Below are 23,628 nucleotides of genomic sequence, written 5' to 3' on the forward strand. Positions count from 1 at the left end.
TGGGGGTCAAATGAGTCTTTCACAGGAGTCACATATTAGATATCCTGTATATTTACATTATGATTCATACTTGTAACAAAAATACTGTTACAAAACAGCAATGAAATAATTTTATGGGTGGGGTTAACCACAACATGAGGAACTCTATTAAAGGGTCTCAGAATTAGGAAGGTTGAGAACCACTGTGATAGGGACTCATGTAGCCCAGACTGTCCTTGAAGTCACTGTGTAGATGAAAGCAAATTTGAATTCCTAATTTTCTGCTTCTAACTCCCAAGTGCTGAGATTGTAGATGTAAATCTCTACCCAACTTGATGAAATAATCTTCGTTGCATAACATATTTGAAATATCCTCAGGGAAGGGGAGAAAGTATTGACCTCAGTAACTTTTGAATTAATGAAGTCTAAGTAAAGGCAAAGCAAACTGTATTTTGAACTCTAGTTGATAAAAGTCATATCCTATGGGATTGTGGGCTAATTTTCTAATGCCAATTCTGATTCTGTTAACTTCCCATACTGCTGGACATATGTGCTGGAAGTGAATGGGTGAATCTGTACTCACATAGGAAACCTTCTTAACACCTCTAACCTGTGTCCCTTGCCTTGTTGCCCTGATGGCTGAACATAGTGGCATGCTGGGCACTTTAGGGATATACTTCTGTTAAAATATCAGATCTTTCTGTTTAAGGGGTTTCCATATTGCTAAGCTTTTAACATTTATCAGAGTATTGAGAAAAGCTGTGTTATAGACCAAGTGACATCTTGATTATGCTAGCACCATTCCCATATTTAGATGTAAGTGAACTAAGTCATAATTAATTAATATATTCTGTTGTAGTACAGGCCTGGTTAGGATTTAGTATTTCTGAGGTGGAATATTTGCAGGTAGTTGCCAAAATCTAGACTGTGGGTCTAGGAAGGAGTGCTTTAAGTGGGAGTAAAAAGCCCATGATTGGGGTGTCACCACAACATGAGGAACTGTATTAAAGGGTCATAGTTGTGTAAAGGTTGAACTGGCCTAGAGCATTGTATGTGTTAGGCCAATACTCTACCACTGAGCTACACCTCTGTCCCCTCTTTGATTTTTTAAATTTAATAATGAATAAACACATTTACTTTTTCACATTTACAGAACGTTTCTAAAATCTTTTCCAAGAGCATAATAAACAAAGGCTCTTAATTCTCTGGGAAACTAATTGTTTGAAATATGTCTTTAAAAGCTGGGGAGAACTTAGACTGGACTCTGGAGGTAAGCAATGAAGGCAAAGGGACAGAATCATTTTTTTTATGCTTTGAAATTTAGAACAATTTTATTTAAGATCTGAAATACGATTCCCAAACCATCATCTTTTCAGAAAACTGTGGCTACACAATAATGCATTGTCTCTATCATGTTAGAACGTGCATTAGACTCAAATACAGAAACCAGGAAACAAACCACTGTCTTTCAACAATTTGAGCAATGATAGCATGAATGCCTAAGGTACAGCAAATAATGGATTTGCAGAGGATGGGCTGTTCACGTCAAGCACCACAAGAAATAAGAGCACAAATGCATGGGTTTTCAGGCATACACATTTAAGTTGAACCTTTGGCACTAGGAACCAGGGCATCTCACCATGCAGCATTAACACGTGTTAGAAAACTGTGTAGTGTCAAAAGGGATAGAACCACCAGTATCCAAGCAATGTCGTCAACTAGGCAATAAAATGTTCTACTGAATTTGTTCTTTGTCTAATTACTGCATACACTGGTAGCAACTTTTACGTGAGGAAAGGTGTCAGGAGACACTCCATTTGTTTCTTCTTACAACACAACAGGAAATCAACCTAACATAGGCCCTATTTTACATTGACACTTTTAAAGATCATCAATTCTACACTGAAAGGACTAAACAAAAGTGTTTACAGAGAGCAGACTACGGCGAGTGGTCAGTAGACCTTCACAGGGCTTTGCAGTGATACTCAGCAGAAGCCACTTGGTAATCTCTGGCAGTAAACAGCGAAGCAGAATTCTTTGCCAGATGCTTAAGGAAATCATGCAAATAGCCCAGCAGTAATGACAGGCTTTTCTCATCGAGGGGCATATAGGCCAACATTGCCCCAATTCTCACAAATAATCTCAGTAGGTGTGGTGCCCCATAGATGTGTGACACTGGCACATCAGGGTGAGCCAGCAGGATCTCAGCATACTGGGGCCTTTCAAACTCGTAGAGCAGCTGAGTGCCCAGCATCACATTGAAATACGTTTTTATCCCCCCCACAACTTCATCAACTGCATACTTCTTACTGTCAGCACTTCGCTGGGACTTGGTACACTTGGCATACTCCTCAAGAATGGCATCTACATTCTCTTTAGCAGGGAGTTGGAACAACTGCTTCTGCCTAGTAACCAAGTCCCAATCCTCCACCAGCCATGGCTTTAATTCTTCAGGAATCTTCACTTCCACTTCCACATCCACTCTGTTCTTCTTCAATGCCGCCTCACTCTCCACAGTGGCATCGGCTCGTGCCCTTTCCTTCCGTGGGGGCTGGGGCATTTGGCTGCTACTGCCACCATCTCCATTGCCAGGAGTCTTCTGCTGGTTCTTCCTTGTCTTCTGCACTGAACCAGAAGGGGAGTTCTCAGCAAGGTGACCTCCCCATCTTCCTGGAACAGCTGGTTCAACATTCTCTTCCTGGGAACCAGCTGACTCCTTTCCTGAGGCAGCTCCTCTCATCTGACATCTCTGCATGTTGCTTCGAATTGGTTTCTCAGAGCTGTCTTCTTCAGCAGGTTGTTGTCCACAAGTTTCAGAAACCTGCTTTCTGGAACTCATTCAACCCTGTTTCTAGTCCATCCTACACTCTTCTTTCTTTCCCTTCCAAGGATTCCTAGCAATTTCCAGGGCAGAGGCTTACAGATCTCCTAGGGTGGTCTGGAAGGATGAAGTGGGAATACAACACTGTATTCTGCAAGCAGGAATGCAAACAGGTTTGGCAACCAGGGTCAGATCTCCCGATCATTTACTGCACAGCAAAGATAGCTTTTCTGAGGATGACCTGAGAGGAGAATCCAGTTCTTTGCAGCAGCCAACATGTGATCACTGCCGCTCCTCCAACCTTAAACAGGGGGAAAAGGTCACGTGATTCAGCTAGCCAGAAGAACCAGGGAGCAAAATCCATATGGAATGCTGAGCTAGCTGTTCTGTTGCTGAGTTCTAAGGATAAAACCCGAAGAGGTGGGCTGAGGCTAGCAACAACATTTTGGATGCCGCATTAGGACATCAGATCTCACTCTATAATCCTGTGGGCTATTTTCTTTTTCCTTGAGGCCAGAGTTTCTCTTTGAATGTACTGGACACCTGGCTTTCCTGAAGTTCGCTTTGTAGACCAGGGTGGCCTCCAATTCACAGAGATCTGCCTGCCTCTGTCTTTGTAAATTTCTGACCAGTGTACATTACCTACCATTTGTGATCTCAACTTGTTATTAAGAGTTTAAAATTTCAAAGGCAGACCATGACCTTAATCCCAGCATTTGGGAGACAAAGACAGGTAGAACTCCATTCTTGAAGCCAGAATTGTCTACAGAGGGAGTTTGAGGACAGCCAGGGGGCTGTGGAGAGTTTGAGAGAGAGAGAGAGAGAGACTTAGAAAGAAAGGGCAAGCTGAGGCAGTTGAACACGTAAATCCAAGCACTTTGAGGAGACAGGCAACTCTTGAGCCTGGGATACACAAGGAATGGCATCTGAAAAGAAACCTAGAGTGCTGAGTAAGTGCTGAATCTTACAAATGAATTATGCAAAGACAGAAACAGAAGACCTACTACTATAATATTGTTCTTTATGTTGTAGCAATTAAAATGCCCGGCACAAAAATGATGATATTGTATTTGGGTAATTATTGAATCAAGCATCATACCCTATTCATGAGCTAGCAAAAGCATTAAACATGGATAATGAAATTCTCCTGCTTTCAGATTTTCCTGGGACTCCTGGCCTAACATGGGTTAGGTCAAGGAGAGACTCCCTAAGATTGTATGCATTAGCCAGTGAGGACAACTTGAGTCATCTACATCACTAGGAGATTCAACACCCAAAAGAGGTTAAGAATCTAACTTACTTTAGCAGATACAGCAAAAATTTAAGCCTGCAGATGACTTATTTTCCAAACAGGAAAAAGAAAAGAAAGGCAAACGGACACCAAAAATTATTTCCTCAAAGCTAAAACTGTAATCATTATTTAAAATAATGGCCCCGTGGAAAGGGCAATGAAAAACAAGATCACTACTACTCAATTTCCATCTCCTCACCAGTGTAGCACTGGCAAAGAGCAACAACCTGCTGCCCCCTCAGACTGCATTCAGCCCCAGCCTCTCAAAAGTATCTATCTCCAGAGCAGGGTGCGGGTTTCCCTCAAAATTAAACATTCACAGGCGACAGGATCCTAATGGAAATGAAGAGTACTGCCTTGCTCGACCTCCTTAATCTCTCTTGTAGGTTTCATATGGCGACCGAAAACAAGACACCTGTGCGGAGAAGCTAAGGGCCCATGGGGAAAACCATGGTTGAGAGCAGCCAGGACCCTTTCTGGAGCTGCATCCTGTTTGGGTGATTCCCAGCCCCACCTGCATGGGAAGAAACAGGACTGACAGGCTCTTTCCTCCAAGCATCAACAGCTTTTACCACTGCTTTGGTTTCACAATTGTGAGGTAACAATAGTACCATTGTGGTGTCACAATTCAATTATAATGTAATAATTCTCTTGTGATGTCACAATCGAAACAGAGCGATGTCTCAATATAATTGTGATGTCCTACTAGTGACACTGTGATGTCACAAAAGTGCCATTGTGATGTCATAATAAAACTGTGATGTCACAATCCTAAAATTGTAATAACACAATACGATTGTAGTGTCCTACTAGTACTGTTGTGTTGTCATAATTCCCTTCCGATGACACAATAGTTGCATTGTGATGTCACTATGTCTTTGTGATATCAAAATAGTACCATTGTGATGTCATAATGCCATCATAACTAAAGAATAGTATCATTGTGATGTCATAGTACAATTGTGCTATCACAATTCTACTATTTGATGTCAGATTTCAAGTGTAATGTCATAATTCTCTATGGAAACACTGTGATGTCACAATGAAATTGTGATGTCCTACTAGTAATATTGTTATGTCACAATACCATTGTGATGCCTTGTTACTTCACTTTTGAAGTCATAATAAAATTGTGATTTCATAATTATACCATTATGACATCATAATACGAGTGTGATAGGAGGCATTGTGATGTCACAATATATTTGTGATATTCTAATAGTACCACTGTGATGTGATAATGCCATTGTGACCAGAGAATAGTACGATTGTAATATCATAGTACAATTGTGACATCACAATAGTACCATTGTGATTCAATTGTAATGTTAAACTTATCTAGTGTTGAAACAATCGAACTTTTCTGATGTCACAAAACGATTGTAATGCCCTACTAGTATACTTGTGATCTCACAATTCAATTGTAACTTAATAATTCCCTTCTGATGGCCCAAAAGAAACATTGTGATCTCACAATATATTTGTGATATCCTTCTACTACCATTGTGTTGTCAGAAATCCCTTGTGATGTCAGAGTAGCATTGTGAACTCACAATGTCTTTGCGATATCATAGTACGGTTATGATGTCACAATAGTATTGTGACATCACAATTGAATTATAATATCATAATTCTGTAGTGATTTCACAAACAAATCATTTTGCTGTCACAATAAGATTGTGATGGCCTACCAGTACAATTGAGATGTCATAATTCAGTTGTAACATCATGATTCCCTAGTGATGGCCCAGTAGAATCATTGTGATGTCATAATAAGATTGTGCTGTCCTACTAATAACATTGTGATGTTACAGTACAATTGTGATGCCTTGGTAGTACCATTGGGATGTCACAATAAAACTGTGATATGGTACTAATGTCAAAATTCCCTTGCAATATCACAGTACTAGCATTGTGATGTCAAAATATCTTTGTGATATATTAGTACCTTACTTATATCCTAATGCCATTGTAAGGTCATTGTACAATTGTGATGTCGCAATAGTACCATCGAGATGTCAGAATTCAATAGTAATGTCTTAATTCTCTAGTGATGTCACAAACGAACCATTGAGATGTCGCGATAAGATGGTGATACCTTTCTAGTACAGTTAAGGGTTAGGGTGGCAGCATTATGATGTCCCAATATCCTTGTGCTTTCATAATAGTACCTTTGTGATGTCATAATTGTACCATTGTGATATCACAATTCAATTGTTATGTCATAACTCTCTAGTGATGTCAAATCGAACCCTTCTGATGTCACAATGTGAATGTGATATCCTACTACTAACATTGTGATGTCACAATACCTCTGTGATTTCGGGTAGTAATATTGTGAGGTCATAATAAAACTGTGATGTTAAAATTGCACCTTTGTGATGTCACAATATGATTGTGATGTTCTCCTATTACCATTGTGATTTCATGAATATTTTGCGATGTCAAAATAATAGTAATGCGATGTCAAAATTGCTTTGTGATATCCTAATAGAACCATTGTGAAGTCACAATTTAATTTTAATGCCATGATTCTGTAGTGATGGCCCAATAGACACACTGCAATGTGATATTATGATTGTGATGTGCCACTAGTAACATTGTGATGTCACAACACCATCGTGATGTCTTGGTAGAATTCTAATATCATAATATTTTGATATCACAATTGTACCATTCTGATTTCAAAATACGATTGTGATGTCCTACTAGTTTATAGGTGTGATGTCAAATTGTCTCTGTGATATCATAATAGTACCATTGTGATGTCAGAATGCCATTTTGACTAGAGAAATGTACAATTGTGAGGTCATATTACAATTGTGATTTTACAATCGTACCATAGTGATTTCAAATAAGATTGTGATGTCCTACTAGTACCACTGTGATATCATAATTCCCTTGGGATGTCACAATAGTAGCATTGTGATGTCGAAATATCTTTGTGATATATTAGTACCTTACTGATATCATAATGCTATTGTTACATCACAGTACAATTGTGATGTCACAATAGTAACATTTGATGTCACAATTCAATTGTAATGCCATAATTCACTAGTGATGTCACAGTTGAACCATTATGATGTCAAAATACGATTGTGATATCCTATTAATACCACTGTTATTTCGCAATACGATTGTGATGTCATAGTAGTACCATTGTGAGGTCATATTCTAATTGTGATGTCATAATCGTAACAACAGGAGAATAATACCATTATGATGTCATAATACAATTGTGATGTCACAATGCTACCATTGTATTGTCAGAATACAATTGTGATGTCCTACTAGTACTGTTGTGATATCTAATACTACCATTGTGATGTCATAATGCCATTGTGATAAGAGAATAGTACCTTTGTGATATCATATTTCAACTGTCATTTTATAATACTACCATTGTGATGTCCCAATACAATTGTGATGTACTACAAGTACCATTGTGATGGTATAATACACTTGCTATATCACAATAGTAGCATTGTGATGTCACAATGTCTTTGTGATATCCTTATAGTACCATTTGATGTCATAATTCAATTATGACTACAGAATATTGCCATTGTGATGTCACAATAGTACCATTGTGATGCCTCAAGTCAATGGAAATGTCATAATATACTAGTAATGTCACAATCACATATTGTGATGTCCTACTAGTATGATTGTGATGTCATAATATACTTCATAATGTCTTTGTGGTATCCTACTAGTACCATTGTGATGTCATAATGCCATTGTGACTAGAGAATAGTATCATTGTGATGTCATAGTATAATTGGGATGTTTAAGAGTACCATTGTGATGTCACAAGTCAGTTGTTATAATTCTCTAGTAATGTCAAAATCACTAAATTGTGATGTCACAATAAGATCATGATGTTCTCCTAGTACCATTGTTATGTAATAATAGCACTGCAATTTCACAATAGTAGCTTTCTGAAATCAAATTGTCTTTATGATGTCCTAATATTACCATTGAGGTGTCATAATACCATTGTGACAAGACAATAGGACCATTGTGATGTCATAGTATAATTGTGTTGTCACAATAGTACCATACTGATGTCTAAATTCAATAGTAATGTCATAATTCTCTAGTGATATTATTGTCGATCCATTTAGATGTCACAATTAGATTGTAATGTTCCACTAGTACCATTTTTATGTCTTGATACTCTAGCGATGGCACAATAGTAGCATTGTGAATGCTACTAACAGTATCATTGTGATGTCATAATGCCATTCTGACTAGAGAATAGTTCCTTAGAGAAATCATAGTACAATTTTGATGTCACAATAGTACCATTGTGATGGGACAATTCAATTGTAATGTAATAATTATCTAGTGAAGTCACAAACTAACCATTGTGGTGTCACAATGTGAATGTGATCTCCTGTTAGAACCATTATCATGTCATAATACACATGCGATGGCACAATAGTAACATTGTGATGTTACAATGTCTTTGATATCGTACTAGTACCTTTGAGATGTCATAATGCCATTGTGACTAGAAAATAGTACCATTGTGATGTCATAGTACAATTGTGATGTGACAATTAAATTGTAATGACATAATTCTCTGGTGAAGTCACAATTAAAACATTGTGATGTAACAATATGACTCTGATCTCCTGCTATTACCATTGTCATGTCATAATGCACTTGCGATGCCACAATAGTAACATTATGATGTCACATTGCCGTAGAGAATAGTACCATTATGATGTTAAACTACAATTACGATGTCAGAAGAGTACCATTGTGATGTCACAGTTCAATTGAAATGTCATAATTCTCTAGTGATGTCACAATATGATTGTGATGTCCTGCTAGTACCATGTGATGTCATAATATCCTTGTGTAGTCACAATGTATTTGTGATGTCCTAATAGTACCATTGTGATGGCATAATGCCATTTGACTAGAGAATAGTACCATTGTGAGGTCATAGCTCAATTGTGATGTCACAATAGTACCATTGTGATGTCACAATATTACCATTGTTATGTCTCAAGTCAAGTAATTTCACAATTACAACTGTGATGTAATACTAGTATCAATGTCACAATAGTAGCTTTGTATTGTCTTTCTGATGTCCTAATTGTATCATTGTGAAGTCATAATGCCATTTAGAGCATAGTACCATTGTGATTTCGTAGTAAAATTATTATGTCACAGTTGTAGCATAGTGATGTCACAATTCAATAGTGATGTTATAATTCTCTAGTGATGTCACAATTGATCCATGTTGATGTCAAAATTAGATTGTGATGTCCTACTAGTTCCATTGTTATGTCATAGTACAATTATGATATCATAATAGTAGCATTTTGATGTCACAATGTGTTTGTGATAATACCATTGAAATGTCATAGTACAATTTTGATGTCATAATTGTAGCATTCTGATGTCATAAGTCAATTGCAATGTCATAATTCTCTCGTGATGTCAAAATCATACCGTTGTGACATCCCAATAGGATTATGATGTCCTATTAGTACCATTTTCATGTCATCATACACTTGCAATGCCACAATAGTAAAATTGTTATGTCACAATGTCTTTGTGATATCTTACTAGTACCATTGAAATGGCATAATGCCATTATGACTAGAGAATAGTACCAATATGATGTCATAGTACAATTGTGATGTCACAATTCAATTGAAATATCATAATTCTCTATAACACTATGATTGTGTACAGTTGTGATGTCATAGTATACTTGCAATGTCACAATAGTCGCTTTGTGATATCACAGAATCTTAGTGATATCCTACTAGTACCATTGTGATGTCATTGTACAATATTGGTGCCACAAGTGTACCATTGTGATGTCACAAGTCAATTGCAATGTCATAATTCTCTAGTGATGTCACAATCATATCATTCTGATGTCAAAAATACCTTGTGAGGTCACAATAGTAGCATTGTGATCTCACAATAGGTTTGTGATATCCTTTTATTACCATTGTGATGTCATAATGCCATTGTGACTACAGAATAGTACCATTGTGATGTCATTGTACGATTTTGGTGCTACAAGAGTACCATTGTGATGTCACAAGTCAATTGTTACAAAATCACTAAATTTTGATGTCACAATAAGATCATGTTGTCCTCCTACTACCATTGTTATATCATAATAGCATTGCGATATCACAATAGTAGCTTTCTGAAGTCACATTGTCTTTGTTATGTCGTAATAACATTGAGATGTCAGTAGTACCATTGTGATGTCACAATAGAACAATTGTGATGTCACAATTCAATTGAAATGTCATAATTCCCTATTGATTTCACAATATGATTCTGATTTCCTCCTAGTACCATTGTGATCTAAGAATATCCTTGTGATATAACTATAGTAGCTTTGTGTAGTCACAATGTCTTTGTGATGTCCTAATAGTACTATTGACATGTCATAATGCCATTGTGATTAGATAATAGTACCTTTGTGATGTCACAGGACAATTTTCTTGTCACAAGAGAATCTTTATGATGTCACAAGTCAATTGAAATGTCATAATTCTCTAGTGATGTCATAATATGATTGTGATGTCATATTAGTAGCTTTGTGTAGTCACAATGTCTTTGTGATGTCATAATGATATTATGACAAGAGAATAGTACAATTGTGATGTCATAGTAGAACTGTGATATCACAATATTACCATTTTTATGTCTCAAGTCACTGGTAATGTCAAAATTGTGATGTCAAAATACGATTATGATGTCTTACTAGATTTCAGAATAGTAGAATTGTGATGTCACAATGTCTTTGAGATATCCTCATAGTACCATTTAATGTCATAATGCCATTGTGACCAGAAAATAGTGCCATTGTGGTGTCACAATTAAATTGGAATGTAAATTAAATGGTACTAGAGTACCATTGTGATGTCACAATTAAATTGGAATGTCAATTCTCTAGTGATGGGACAATCGAAATACTGACATTTTACAGTACTATTGTAATGTCCAACTTGTAACATTGTTATATTATAATGCCCTTGTGATGTCCCAATAATAGCACTGTGATGTCCCAATACATTTGTGATATCCTAATAGTACCATTATGATGTCATAATGCCATTATGAATAGAGAATTGTACCATTGTAATGTCATAGTAAATTGTACCATTGTGATGACAAAAATCAATTGAAATATAATTCTCTACTGATGTCACAATCGAACCATTGTGATGTCACAATATGATTGTGATATCTTACTAGTAATGTTGTAATGTCACAAGTCAATTGAAATATTAAATATTTCAAAGTCAATAAATTGCGATATCACAATAAGATCGTGTTGTCCTCCTAGTACAATTGTTATGTCATAACACACTTGCTATGACACAATAGTAATATTGTGATGTCACAATGTATTTGTGATATCCTAATAGTACCATTGTGTTGTCATAATGCCATTATGGCTAGAGAATTATACCATTGTGATGTCATAGCACATTTGTGATGTCACAATATTACTATTGCGATGTCACCATAATGTCATAATTCTCTATTGTGGTGCCACAATATGATTTTGATGTCCTACAAGTACCATTGTTATGTCATAATACACTTGCAAAGTCACAATAGTAACATTGCGATGTCACAGTGTGTTTATTTTATTCTAATAATACAATTATGATGTCATGATACCATTGTGACTAGAGAATAGTACAACTGTTATATCACAGTACAATATTGATGTCACAATAGTACCATTGGGATGTCACAATAAGATACACTTGCTATGTCATAATAGTAGCAAGGTGACGTCACAATATATTTGTGATATCCCAATAATACCTTTCACATATCAGAATGCCATTATGACTAGAGAATGGTACCATTGTGAAGTCACAAGACTACCATTGTGATGTCACAAAATTGAACCATTGCGATCTTACAATACTGTGATGTCCTACTTGTACTATTATGATGTAATAATCCTCTTGCGATACCACAAGAATAACATTGTGATGTCACAATGTATTTGTGATATCCGAAGTGTACCACTGTTATTATGATATCACAATAGGACATCACAATCCTTTTGTGACATCACAATCATTCGATTGTTACTTCACTAGAGAATTATCACATTTGAATTGAATTGCGACATCCCAAAGATACGATTGTGATTTCACAATTGTACTATGACATCACAATGGAACTATATAGTCACAATTTCATTATGACAACACAATGATACTATGTGTATATCACAAAGATTTTGTGACATCACAATGCTACGATTGTGACATCACATAGTATTATGACATAACATTGGTACTAGTAGGATATCACTTTCGTATTGTGACATCATAATGGTTCGATTTTGACAATAGAGAATTATGACATTACAATTGACTGGTGACATCACAATGGCAGTATTGTGACATCACAAGTGTAGTATGACATCACAACGATACTATTCTCCAGTCAAAATTCATTATGACATAACATTGAGGATGTCTCAAACATATTGTGACATCACAGTGGTACTATTGTGACATTGCAAGGGTATTATGACATCACAATGGTACTAGTATAACATCACAATGGTATTGTGACATCACAATGGTTTAAATGTGAATTCACTAGAAAATTATGACTTTACAATTAAACTGTGATATTACTACCATTGTGATATCACAAATGTACTATGACATCACAGTGGTAATAATCTGTAGTCGGAATGGCATTATGACTTCAAATGGTACAATTAGGTTATCACAAAAAATATTGTGACATCAAAATGCTACTATTTTGACATCACAAATTAATTATGACATCACAAAGGTACTACTAGAATATCAGAATCGTATTGTGACCTTAAAATTGAGCAATTTTGAGCTTAGTAGAGAATTATGACATTACAATTGACTTGTGACATCACAACAGTGCTATTGGTATATAACACATATATCGAGACATCTAATATTGTGACACTGCAATGGAATTATGACATCATAACTCTACTGGAGGGACATCACAATCTCATTGTGACATCACACTGGTTTTATTGTGATATCCCTGGAGAATTATGACATGACAATTGAATGGTTACATCACAATAGGACTGTTGATTTATATTATGATATCACAATGTACAAATGTCTAGTCATAATGGCATTATGATATCACAATGACAGTATTAGGATGTCACAATATTGTGACATCAGAATGCTACTATTGTGAATTCACAATGGAATTGTGACATCACAATTCTACCAGTACATCACAATCGTATGGTGACATCACAATGGTACCAATGTGACATCGATTGTAGTATCAATTGAATTATGATTTCACAATGGTAGCATTATGTCACAATTGTCACAAACAATTGAATTGTGACATCACAATGCTAGTATTGAGACATCAGAAGTGAATTAAGACATCAAACTGTACTGTAGGACATCACAATTCAACAATAACATCAAAATGTACTATTCTGTAATAACAATGGCATTATAACATCACAGTGGTACACTGAGGATGTCACAAAGACATTGTGACATCATAATGCTACTATTGTGACATAACAAGAGGATTATTACATCATAATGGTACTAGTAGTACATCACAAACATATTGTGACATCACAATGTTTTGATTCCTACATCACTGTAAAACTATCACATATGACATCACAATGGTAGCCTTGTGACATAACAATCGTATTATGACATCACTATGGTACCATTCTCTAGTCACAATAGCATTCTGATATGAGAAAGGTACTAGTGAGATATCGCAAATTTATTGTAACATCACCGTGCTACTATTATGTCATATAGCAAGGGTATTATGACATATCAATGGTACCAGTAGGATATCACAATCTTATTGTGACATCACAATTGTTTGATTGTGACATGACCAGAGAAATTATGACATAACAATTGAATTGTGACATCACAATCAGAAGTGAATTATGACATCAAAACTGTACTAGTAGGACATCACCATAAAATTGTGACATCACAGTGTTAATAGTAAGATATCACAATCCTATTGTGACATCACAATGGTTTGATTGTGATATCAGTAGAGAATTATGACATTACAATTGAATTGTGACAATACAATGGTACAATTGTGATATCACAATTGTAGTATGACATCGCAATGATACTATTCTCTAGCCAGAGTAGGATTATGACATTACAATGGTACTCTTCTAGTCATAATGAAATTATGACATCACAATGGTACTATAAGGATATCAGAAAGGTATTAGGACTTCACAAATGTATTATGACATAACAATGGTACAAGTATGACATCATGATCTATTGTGACAGCACATTTTTTTGTTTATGACAATACTAGAGAATTCTATGACATTACCATTGACATTACCATTGACTTGAGATATCACAGTGGTACTATTAGGACATCACAATGCTACTATTGTGACATTGGTAATAGTATGACATCACAATCCCATGGTGACATCTAAATGGTGTGATTTGGACATCACTAGAGAATTATGACATTACATGTTAATTGTGACATCATAATGGTAGTATGACACCACAAAGGTACTTTTCTCTAGTCACAAATCATTATGACATCATAGTGTTTTTATGAGGATGTCACAAAGATACTGTACTATTGTGACATCCCAATGGTTTCATTTTGACAATAGAGAATTATGACATTACAATTGACTGGTGTCATCACAATGGTACATTACAATGGTACTCTTCTCTAGTCACAATTCATTGTGACATCACAATGTTACTATAGACATTGTGAAATCATAACAAGGGTGTTATGACATAACAATGGTAGCAGTACGACATCACAATCCCATCGTGACATCTAAATGGTTCGATTTTGACATCACTACAGAATTATGACATTACATTCTAATTGTGACATCACAATAGTAGTATTGTGATATCACAAATGTACTATGACATCACAATGGTACTATGCTGTAATCACAATGGCATTATAACTTCTCAATGGTACAATTCAGACATCACAAAGATATTGTGAATTCACAAAGCTACTATTGTGACATCTCAAGGGTATTATGACATCACAATGTTACTAGTAGGACATCACACTCATTTTGTGACATCACAATGGTTCCAATGTCTTTACTAGAGAATTATGACATTTCAATTGAAATGTGACATCAGAATGATACTATTGTGACAACGCGATCTGTTGTGACAGCAGAATTTTGTGTTTGTGACAATACTAGAGAATTATGACATTACCATTGACTTGAGACATCACAGTGGTACTATTAGGACATCACAATGCTACTATTGTGACATCGGAAGGGTGTTATGACATAATAATGGTAGTAGTATGACATCACAATCCCATCGTGACATAAAAATGGTTTGATTTTGACATCACTAGAGAATTATGACATTACATTTTAATTGTAACATCACAATGGTAGTATGGTGATATCACAAATGTACTATGACATCACAATGGTACTATGCTGTAATCACAATGGCATTATGACTTCTCAACGGTACAATTCGGACATCACAAAGACATTGTGACTTCACAAAGCTACTATTGTGACAACACAAGGGTATTATGACATCACAATGGTACTAGTAGGATATCACAATCTTATTGTGAATTGTTCGATTGTCACAAACAATTGAATTGTGACATCACAATGCTAGTATTGAGACATCAGAAGTGAATTAAGACATCAAACTGTACTAGTAGGACATCACAATAATATTGTGACATCACAATGTTACTAGTAAGACATCGTGGCATCACAATGGTTTGATTGTGACATCAGTAGAGAATTATGACAGTATATTGAATTGTGATACCACAATGATACTATTCTCTAGTCAGAGTAGGATTATGACATTACAATCATACTCTTTTCTAGTCATAATGGTATTATGACATCACACAATGGTTCTATTGGGATAACAGAAACAAGTTGTAAGAACACAATGCTACTATTGTGATATCGCAAGGGTATTATGACATCACAATGGTTCTAGCACACTGGTTTTATTGTGACATCCCTGGAGAATTATGACATTACAATTGAATGGTTACATCACAATAGGACTATCATGACATCACAATTGTATTATGATAATAATGGCATTGCGATATCACAGTGATAGCACTAGGATGTCACAACGATATTCACAATGCTACTATTGAATTATGACATCAAAATTGTTCTACCAGTACTTCCCAATTGTATTGTGACATCACAATGGTAATAATGTTACATCGATAGACAATTATTATATTACAAATGAATTATGACATCACAATGGTGATATTGTGACATAACAATTGTACAATGACATCACAATGGCATTATAACATCACAGTGGTACACTTAGGCTATCACAAAGACATTGTGACATCACGATGCTACTCTTGTGATATCGTAAGAGGATTATTACATCATAATGTTACTAGTAGGACATCACAAATGTATTGTGACATCACAATGTTTTGATTCTTGCATCACTCTAGAACAATGACATTACAATTTAATTGTGACATCACAATGCTACTATGTTGACATCAGAAGTGAATTATGACATCACAATGGTAGGACATCACCATAATATTGTGAAATTACAATGTTAGTAGTAAGACATCACAATCCTATTTTCATATCACAATCATTTGATTGTGACATCACAATTGTTGTATGACATCGCAATGATAATTATTTCATTGGTACTCTTTTCTAGTCATAATTTCATTATGGCATCACAATGGTAATATTATTATATCTGAAAGTCATTGTGAAATTGCAATGGTACAATTGTGACGTAGCAAGGGAATTATAACATCACAATGGTAATCGTATTGTTATCAATTTTATTATGACATCACAATGGAATTGTGACATCACAATATCACAATCGTATTGTGACATCACAATATTGCTATTAGGCCTTCACTAGGGAATTATGAAGTTACAATTGAATTGTGACGTCATAATGGTACTACACAATCGTATTATGATATCACACTGGTATGATTGTCACATTACCAAGATATCACAATGGACTTGTGACATAATTGTAATAGTAGGATATCACGATTATATTGTGACATCAGAATATTTCTATTTTACCACCAATAGGGAATTATGACATCACAATTGAATTGTGACATCACAATATTACTAGAAGGGCATCACAATCGTATTGTGACATCACAATGGGTTCGATTGTGACATTACTACAATTAAATTGTGATATTCAGAATGGTATTATTGTCACATCACAATTGTACTATGACATCACAATGCTACTATTCTCCTGGCATTATATCACATCACAATGCTACTACTGTGACATCTCAAGGGATTTATAACATCACTAGTGTACTCATAGAACATCACAATGAATTTGTCACGTTACAATTGTACATTTGTGACATCACTTGAAAATTATTATATTACGATTGAATTGTGACATCACAAGAGTATTATTGTTAACAATTGTAGCATGGTACTACCAAGACATCTTATTGGCATTATTACATCACTATGGTACTATTATGATATAAAAAAGACATTGTGATATCACAATGACACTATTGTGACAATGTGTGTGAATGATGACATCACAATTGTACTAGGAAGACATGTGATATCACAATGGTACCACGGTGAAATCATAATGGTACAATGATAATGTGACATCACAATGGTACCATTTCGAAATTATAATGGTATTATGACATCACAATGGCACTACAAGACATCACAATTTTATTATGACATCACAATGTTACTAGTAGGCTATCACAGTCTTGTGATTTCTCAGTTGTTGGATTGTGATATCAATAATTGAATTGTGACATCACAATGGTACTATGTGTGAATGATGACATCACAATTGTACTATGACATCACAATGACACTACAAGACATCACAATGGTACTATGATTCCACATTGTTACTACAAAGAGATCACAATGGTATTATGATGATATCCCAATGACATTGTGACATTACAATGGTAGTATGTGACATCACACAGGAATAATGACATCATAATGCTAATAGTAAGACAAGGGCAATAGTATTGTCATCAATACTATTTGTGTTATGAGATCACAATGGTAGTATTGTGACATCACAGTGGTATTGTGACAAGACTATGATAAGTTTGTGACATCACAGTGGTACAATTTTGAGAACACAATGAATGCTATTATTAGGACATCACAATGGTATTATGATATCACATTGAATTTTGACATCACAATGGTACTATTGAGATATCACATTGGAATTAGGATATCTCATCAGTTGCTTTATGACATCATAATGGGACTATTGTGAGATCACTATGGCCTATTTTGATATCACAGTGGAATTATGACATTACACTGGAATTTTGACATCACAATTATATGATATATTCCTTACAGACTTAGGACACCATAATGGTATTATGATAGAATAATGACATCATAATTGCATTTGACATCATAATGTAATCATGAAATCTCAGTGTAGTTATCCCATCTTAATGAAATTAGGACATCATAATGCTATTATCACCTCACATTGGTATTAAGACATTGTAATGTTAAAATTTCCTTATAATGGTATTATGAGATTCTTCTTTTCTCAAGATATCCTAATGGATTCTATGACACAACAATGGTGTTATGACATCACTATGGAATTATTTTGTCATAATCGTGTTGTGACAGCACAATGGAATTATGACATAAAAATGGTCTTATGACATCTTAATTTTCTCATGATATGCCAACGGTATTACATTATCATTATGGTATTCTGTTTTCCTAATTATATTATGACATTAGAAGAGTAAACTATCATCACAATTGAATTATGACATAATAATGTTTATGTGACATCATAATGGTATTATTGCATTATAATGGAATTAGGACACTATAAAGTTATCATTTCATTATATTGATATTTTGACATCTTTCTTCTCTCATGATAACCTTATGGATTCTTTGATATCACAGGGATATTATGACATCACAATTCCATGATTCTTCATGGTATTACAACATCACAACAGAGTTATGACAGCATAATGGAATTATGAATTTACTATGGGATTATGATTCCATAAAGGGAATATAACATCACAATGGTATTAAGACATCATAATGGTATTATGACATCACAATGGAATTATCATATCACTATGGTATTACGTTTTCATAATGATATTAGGACATCATGATGGAATTAGGATATGACATCACAATACAGTTATGACATCCTGATGGATTCTCTGACCTCAAAGTAGAATTATGACATTATAATGCAATTATGACATCACAATGATAACATGACATCACAATAGATTATGACATCCTAAAGTTGTCATAATATCATTACAATGAAATGATATCTTTATTCTCCCATTATAACCATATGGATTCTATGATAACACATGCATATTGTGACATCAGAGTTGCATTATTTTTTCACGGTATTATGACATCACCTCAGAATTATGACATCACAATGGTATTATGACATCACAATGGAAATATGACATCGTAATGTTATTATGATATCTAAATGGAATTTTGACATCACAGTATAAGAGAATAATGACATCAAAATCGAATTATGACACTGTAATCGTATTATGACATCACAATGGTATTATAACATCATCATGCTATTTTGATATCATAATTGAATTATGACATCATAGAGTTATGTATCATCATAACAGAATAACATCATCACAATGGAATTATGACTTCATAATAGAATTATGACATCTTAATGGAAGTATGACATTACAATGGAATTTTGACATCACAATGTTATTAAGTATTCATTATGGAATTATGAAACTATAATGGTAGTATGATATCATAAGGGAATTACGACATCATAATGGTATTATGGCATCCGAATGGAATTTTGACGTCATAATGGAATGTCTTCATAATAAAATTATGAATTTATCAATTCATTATAATGATATTATGACATCTTTATTCTCTCATGATAACCTTATGGATGCTATGATCTCACAATGCTTTATGACTTCACAATTGCTTTATTTCTTTGTGGTATTATGACATCATCTAGGAATTAGGACAGCATAATAGGATTATGACATCATAATGGAATAATAACATCACAATGGAATTTTGGCATCAGAAAGAAATTATGACATCATTATGGAATTATGATTTCATAAAAGGATTATGACTTCACTATGAAATTATATTATGATATCATAATGGAATAATGATATCAAAATGGAAGTATGACATCACTATCAGATTATTATATCATAATGGTGTTATGACATCATGATGGAATTAGGACATGACTTTCTCCTGAGTTGTTAAATAAACAGGGACTGGACATTGCACATGTAGATTTTACCTAAGAGTTTTCATAATTTCATAATTATTGTTATATTAAAAGAAAAGGAGCCTTTTATTGGACTTTACGGAAAATGTTGGCATAATGTTCTTTTGGAATGTATACACCTTACCATTGTTCATTCAAATGCTGATTTCTCTCCCTCAACTACCTGGGTTCAAATCCAACATTGCATTGTGATGTTTATTCTAAGTATCACCTGTATCAAGTTTGTGTAAACATGCCACCATTTGTTCTCCAATTTCTCAATTAAAACAACCAGCCACAATGCTGGGCCATGTAGAGGATAGGGTGGACATCCTGGTTCAGAGTGGGAGGAGAGGAAGGAGTAGGAGGGAGAAGGGAGGAGCCAAAGGAGAGGAGGAGGAGAAGTGGCAGGAGCAGAAGCTGGGACAGAGAGGCTGGAGGAGAGGTCTGGAAACCATGTGCAGAAATGAACTAGACCTAAGATAACACTAAAAGCAAATATAATGGGTAAAATCTGAATGGTAGGAACTATGCGGGCTTGGAGGTTTAGGATGGAGTAACTATTGCCCAGCATTGTGTTCTAGGTTAACAAAATAAATCCTAGTCTCTGTGTGGTGATTTTTGTTAAACAGCTGTTTAGGACTAACAGCAGCTTTACTAAAGGATAAATAAATAGTAAATATTAATAAAGTGATACAACAAATGTGCTATACAACTGAAAAGAATTCTAAAATAATACAAAAGGCCAATAAATACTTTTAGAAAGTCTCCAAAATTCCTAGTCATAACTCTGGATTTATGTTTGGTTTGATCACCTTGGCAAAACAGGCAGTTAAGGAGTGTTAGGAGTAGCCCAAGCTTTCCCACTTCTATTTTTGGTACTATTGGCAGAGTATAAATCTAGTAAGAGAAGAATAATGTATTGGACACTTACTTTTGTTAATTCAACACAGAAAGATCAACAAGAGGCATTCAAATGCAGGTTAACTTACCTGAAGTGTGCAATAATCTTGATGGCTGGACAAATGATCCTATTTTTTTAAATGATCTTATATCCCAATGAAGAATAAAAAATAATATGACTTTAGAGAATTAGTTCTTAAATAGGGATATGCACCAAAATTCCTCATGGACCTTTCTCAGAATGCCTACACCATTACCAAAGCCTTCCTACTGAATATTTTGGTTATGGTCAAGAACATACTTTAATAGTCACACAAATGATTCTGATGTACATACATATCACTGCACATACATATCACTGCACATCAATTCTTAGACTAAGCAATAAACCAAACTTGGTTCTACAATAAACAATAGTTTGTACTCTGAAGCTTCCATACCACATACAAACCTCATAGGAAGTTCTCAATCAAGAACTTATAAGCAATACATCTTCCAAGTAATACCTCAGATCCTGAACCCCAAGCCCTTTAAAATACACAGAAGCCACGTACTAGCTTTGGGTAAGCAAGTTTTAGAAGATCCAGCTTCTCCACAGAATTCAGAAAAAAATGAGCCACTCCATTACTTAACCCTCAACTCTCAGTTTTAATAATGACCCTGCCAGAAAGACTAACGACCATGAGCTCAAGCTTTAATTCAAATAGTACTTAAAAGAACCAATTTTTGTACTGCAACATTTAGAGCCTTTTTTCCAAAACCAACATTTTCAAGATTACAACTTTCTAATTATGTCAAATACATTTATGAATCATTTAAAATATAAACATCCAGGAATAAAAAAATGGTTAGGGAAACCAAAATTTACACTTACCTGTCTCTTCCCTTCCTGACAATCTTTACTTCAAAATAATAAATCCCACAGGCTGCTGGTATCAGATGCGTGGCTTGAACAGATGCTTCAACATTGAGAGTTTTACAACAATCTACATGTGAAACGAGAAAAACAAAGGACAGATGCGATTTTCCAGTGAAAATCTTAAACAATTCAAGAAAATAAGGCACTTAGATGAAATTTAATTTCTGTTCTCATCATTTCGAGTAACTGAAGAAGTGACAAAACATTTAATATTACAATGAATTGAATGTGCAAAATAGCTGCAGCTAGCAAAAAATCTCTTTGCACTATCTCTTGGCGGTATTAAGAGTTCAGAATCTAGCCAAGCATTGGTGGCACAAACATTTAATCCCAGCACTGGGGAGGCAGAGGCAGGCAGATCTCTGTGAGTTAGAGGCTAACCTGGTCTACAGAGTAAGTTCCAGAAAATCAGGGCTACACAGAAAACTCTCGTCTAAAAAAAAGTTTTCAAGAAAAAAATGTCAGGAGCCAAGCAAGGAGGTCCCTGGTTAAGATGATCAACCCTTTCTCAGAAAAGCCAACAGGATAGAAATAGGAAAGAGAGAAAGCAGGGAACAGCACAGAGCCTACCACAGAGGACCTCTGTCTTTACCTTCCAGGGCATCGAGGCAGATGCTGAGACTCATAGCCAAACTTTGGGCAGAATGCAGGGAATCTAATGAAGGAAGGGGGAGAGAGAAAGACCTAGAGAGGACAGTAGCTCCACAAGGATAGCAACATAACCAAAAATTCTGGGCAAAGGAGTCATTTCTGAGACTGAGACTCCAACTAAGGACCAGTCATGGAGATAACCCAGTACACCTGCACAGATTTAACCCATTGCAACTAAGTCTCCAAGTGTGTTCCCTAATAATGGGAAGAGGAAATGTCTCTGAACTGAAATCAGTGGCTGGGTCTGGAGTCGCCTTACCAGGCCACAGAGGAAGACATTGCAGCCACTCCTGATGAAACCTGATAGGCTACAGTCAGATGGAAGGGGAGGAGGACCTCTTCTATCAGTGGTATTGGGGAGGGATATGAGAGGAGTTGAAGGAGAGAGAGTGGAATTGGTAGGGGATGAGGGAGGAGGCTACACCTGGGATACAAATGAATAAACTGTAATTAATAAAAAAATTCAGACTCTGAACACAATGAGTATGGGCCGTGGCTGTTAATTTTTTTTAAGATATTTTAAAAAGATTTTTTTCATGTGGGAATGAATGAATGTCTGCATGTATGTATCCCACATCTGTGCCTGCTGCCTAAAGGCCAGAAGAATATGTTTGATCCCTTGGAACTGCAGGTATTATAGGCTATTGTGAGGTTGTCTTGTGGGTGCTGAGAATCT

At 35.2% G+C, this 23,628-nt stretch overlaps 1 protein-coding gene across 1 annotated transcript; it reads right to left on the bottom strand.

Annotated features, from left to right (window-relative positions):
• Positions 1-1,942: 1,942 nt before the first annotated feature.
• On the bottom strand, positions 1,943-2,818 carry LOC132650090 (mortality factor 4-like protein 2). Its single transcript, XM_060375200.1, has one exon. The coding sequence runs from the start codon at positions 2,816-2,818 to the stop codon at positions 1,943-1,945; it is 876 nt and encodes a 291-aa protein (XP_060231183.1).
• Positions 2,819-23,628: the final 20,810 nt, after the last annotated feature.

The sequence above is a fragment of the Meriones unguiculatus genome, chromosome X, assembly GCF_030254825.1.
Source record: "Meriones unguiculatus strain TT.TT164.6M chromosome X, Bangor_MerUng_6.1, whole genome shotgun sequence".
Lineage (NCBI taxonomy): Eukaryota > Metazoa > Chordata > Mammalia > Rodentia > Muridae > Meriones > Meriones unguiculatus.

Coding starts and splice junctions, on each gene's coding strand:
- LOC132650090 (XM_060375200.1), bottom strand. CDS start 2,818: ATGAGTTCCAGAAAGCAGGTTTCTGAAACTTGTGGACAACAACCTGCT.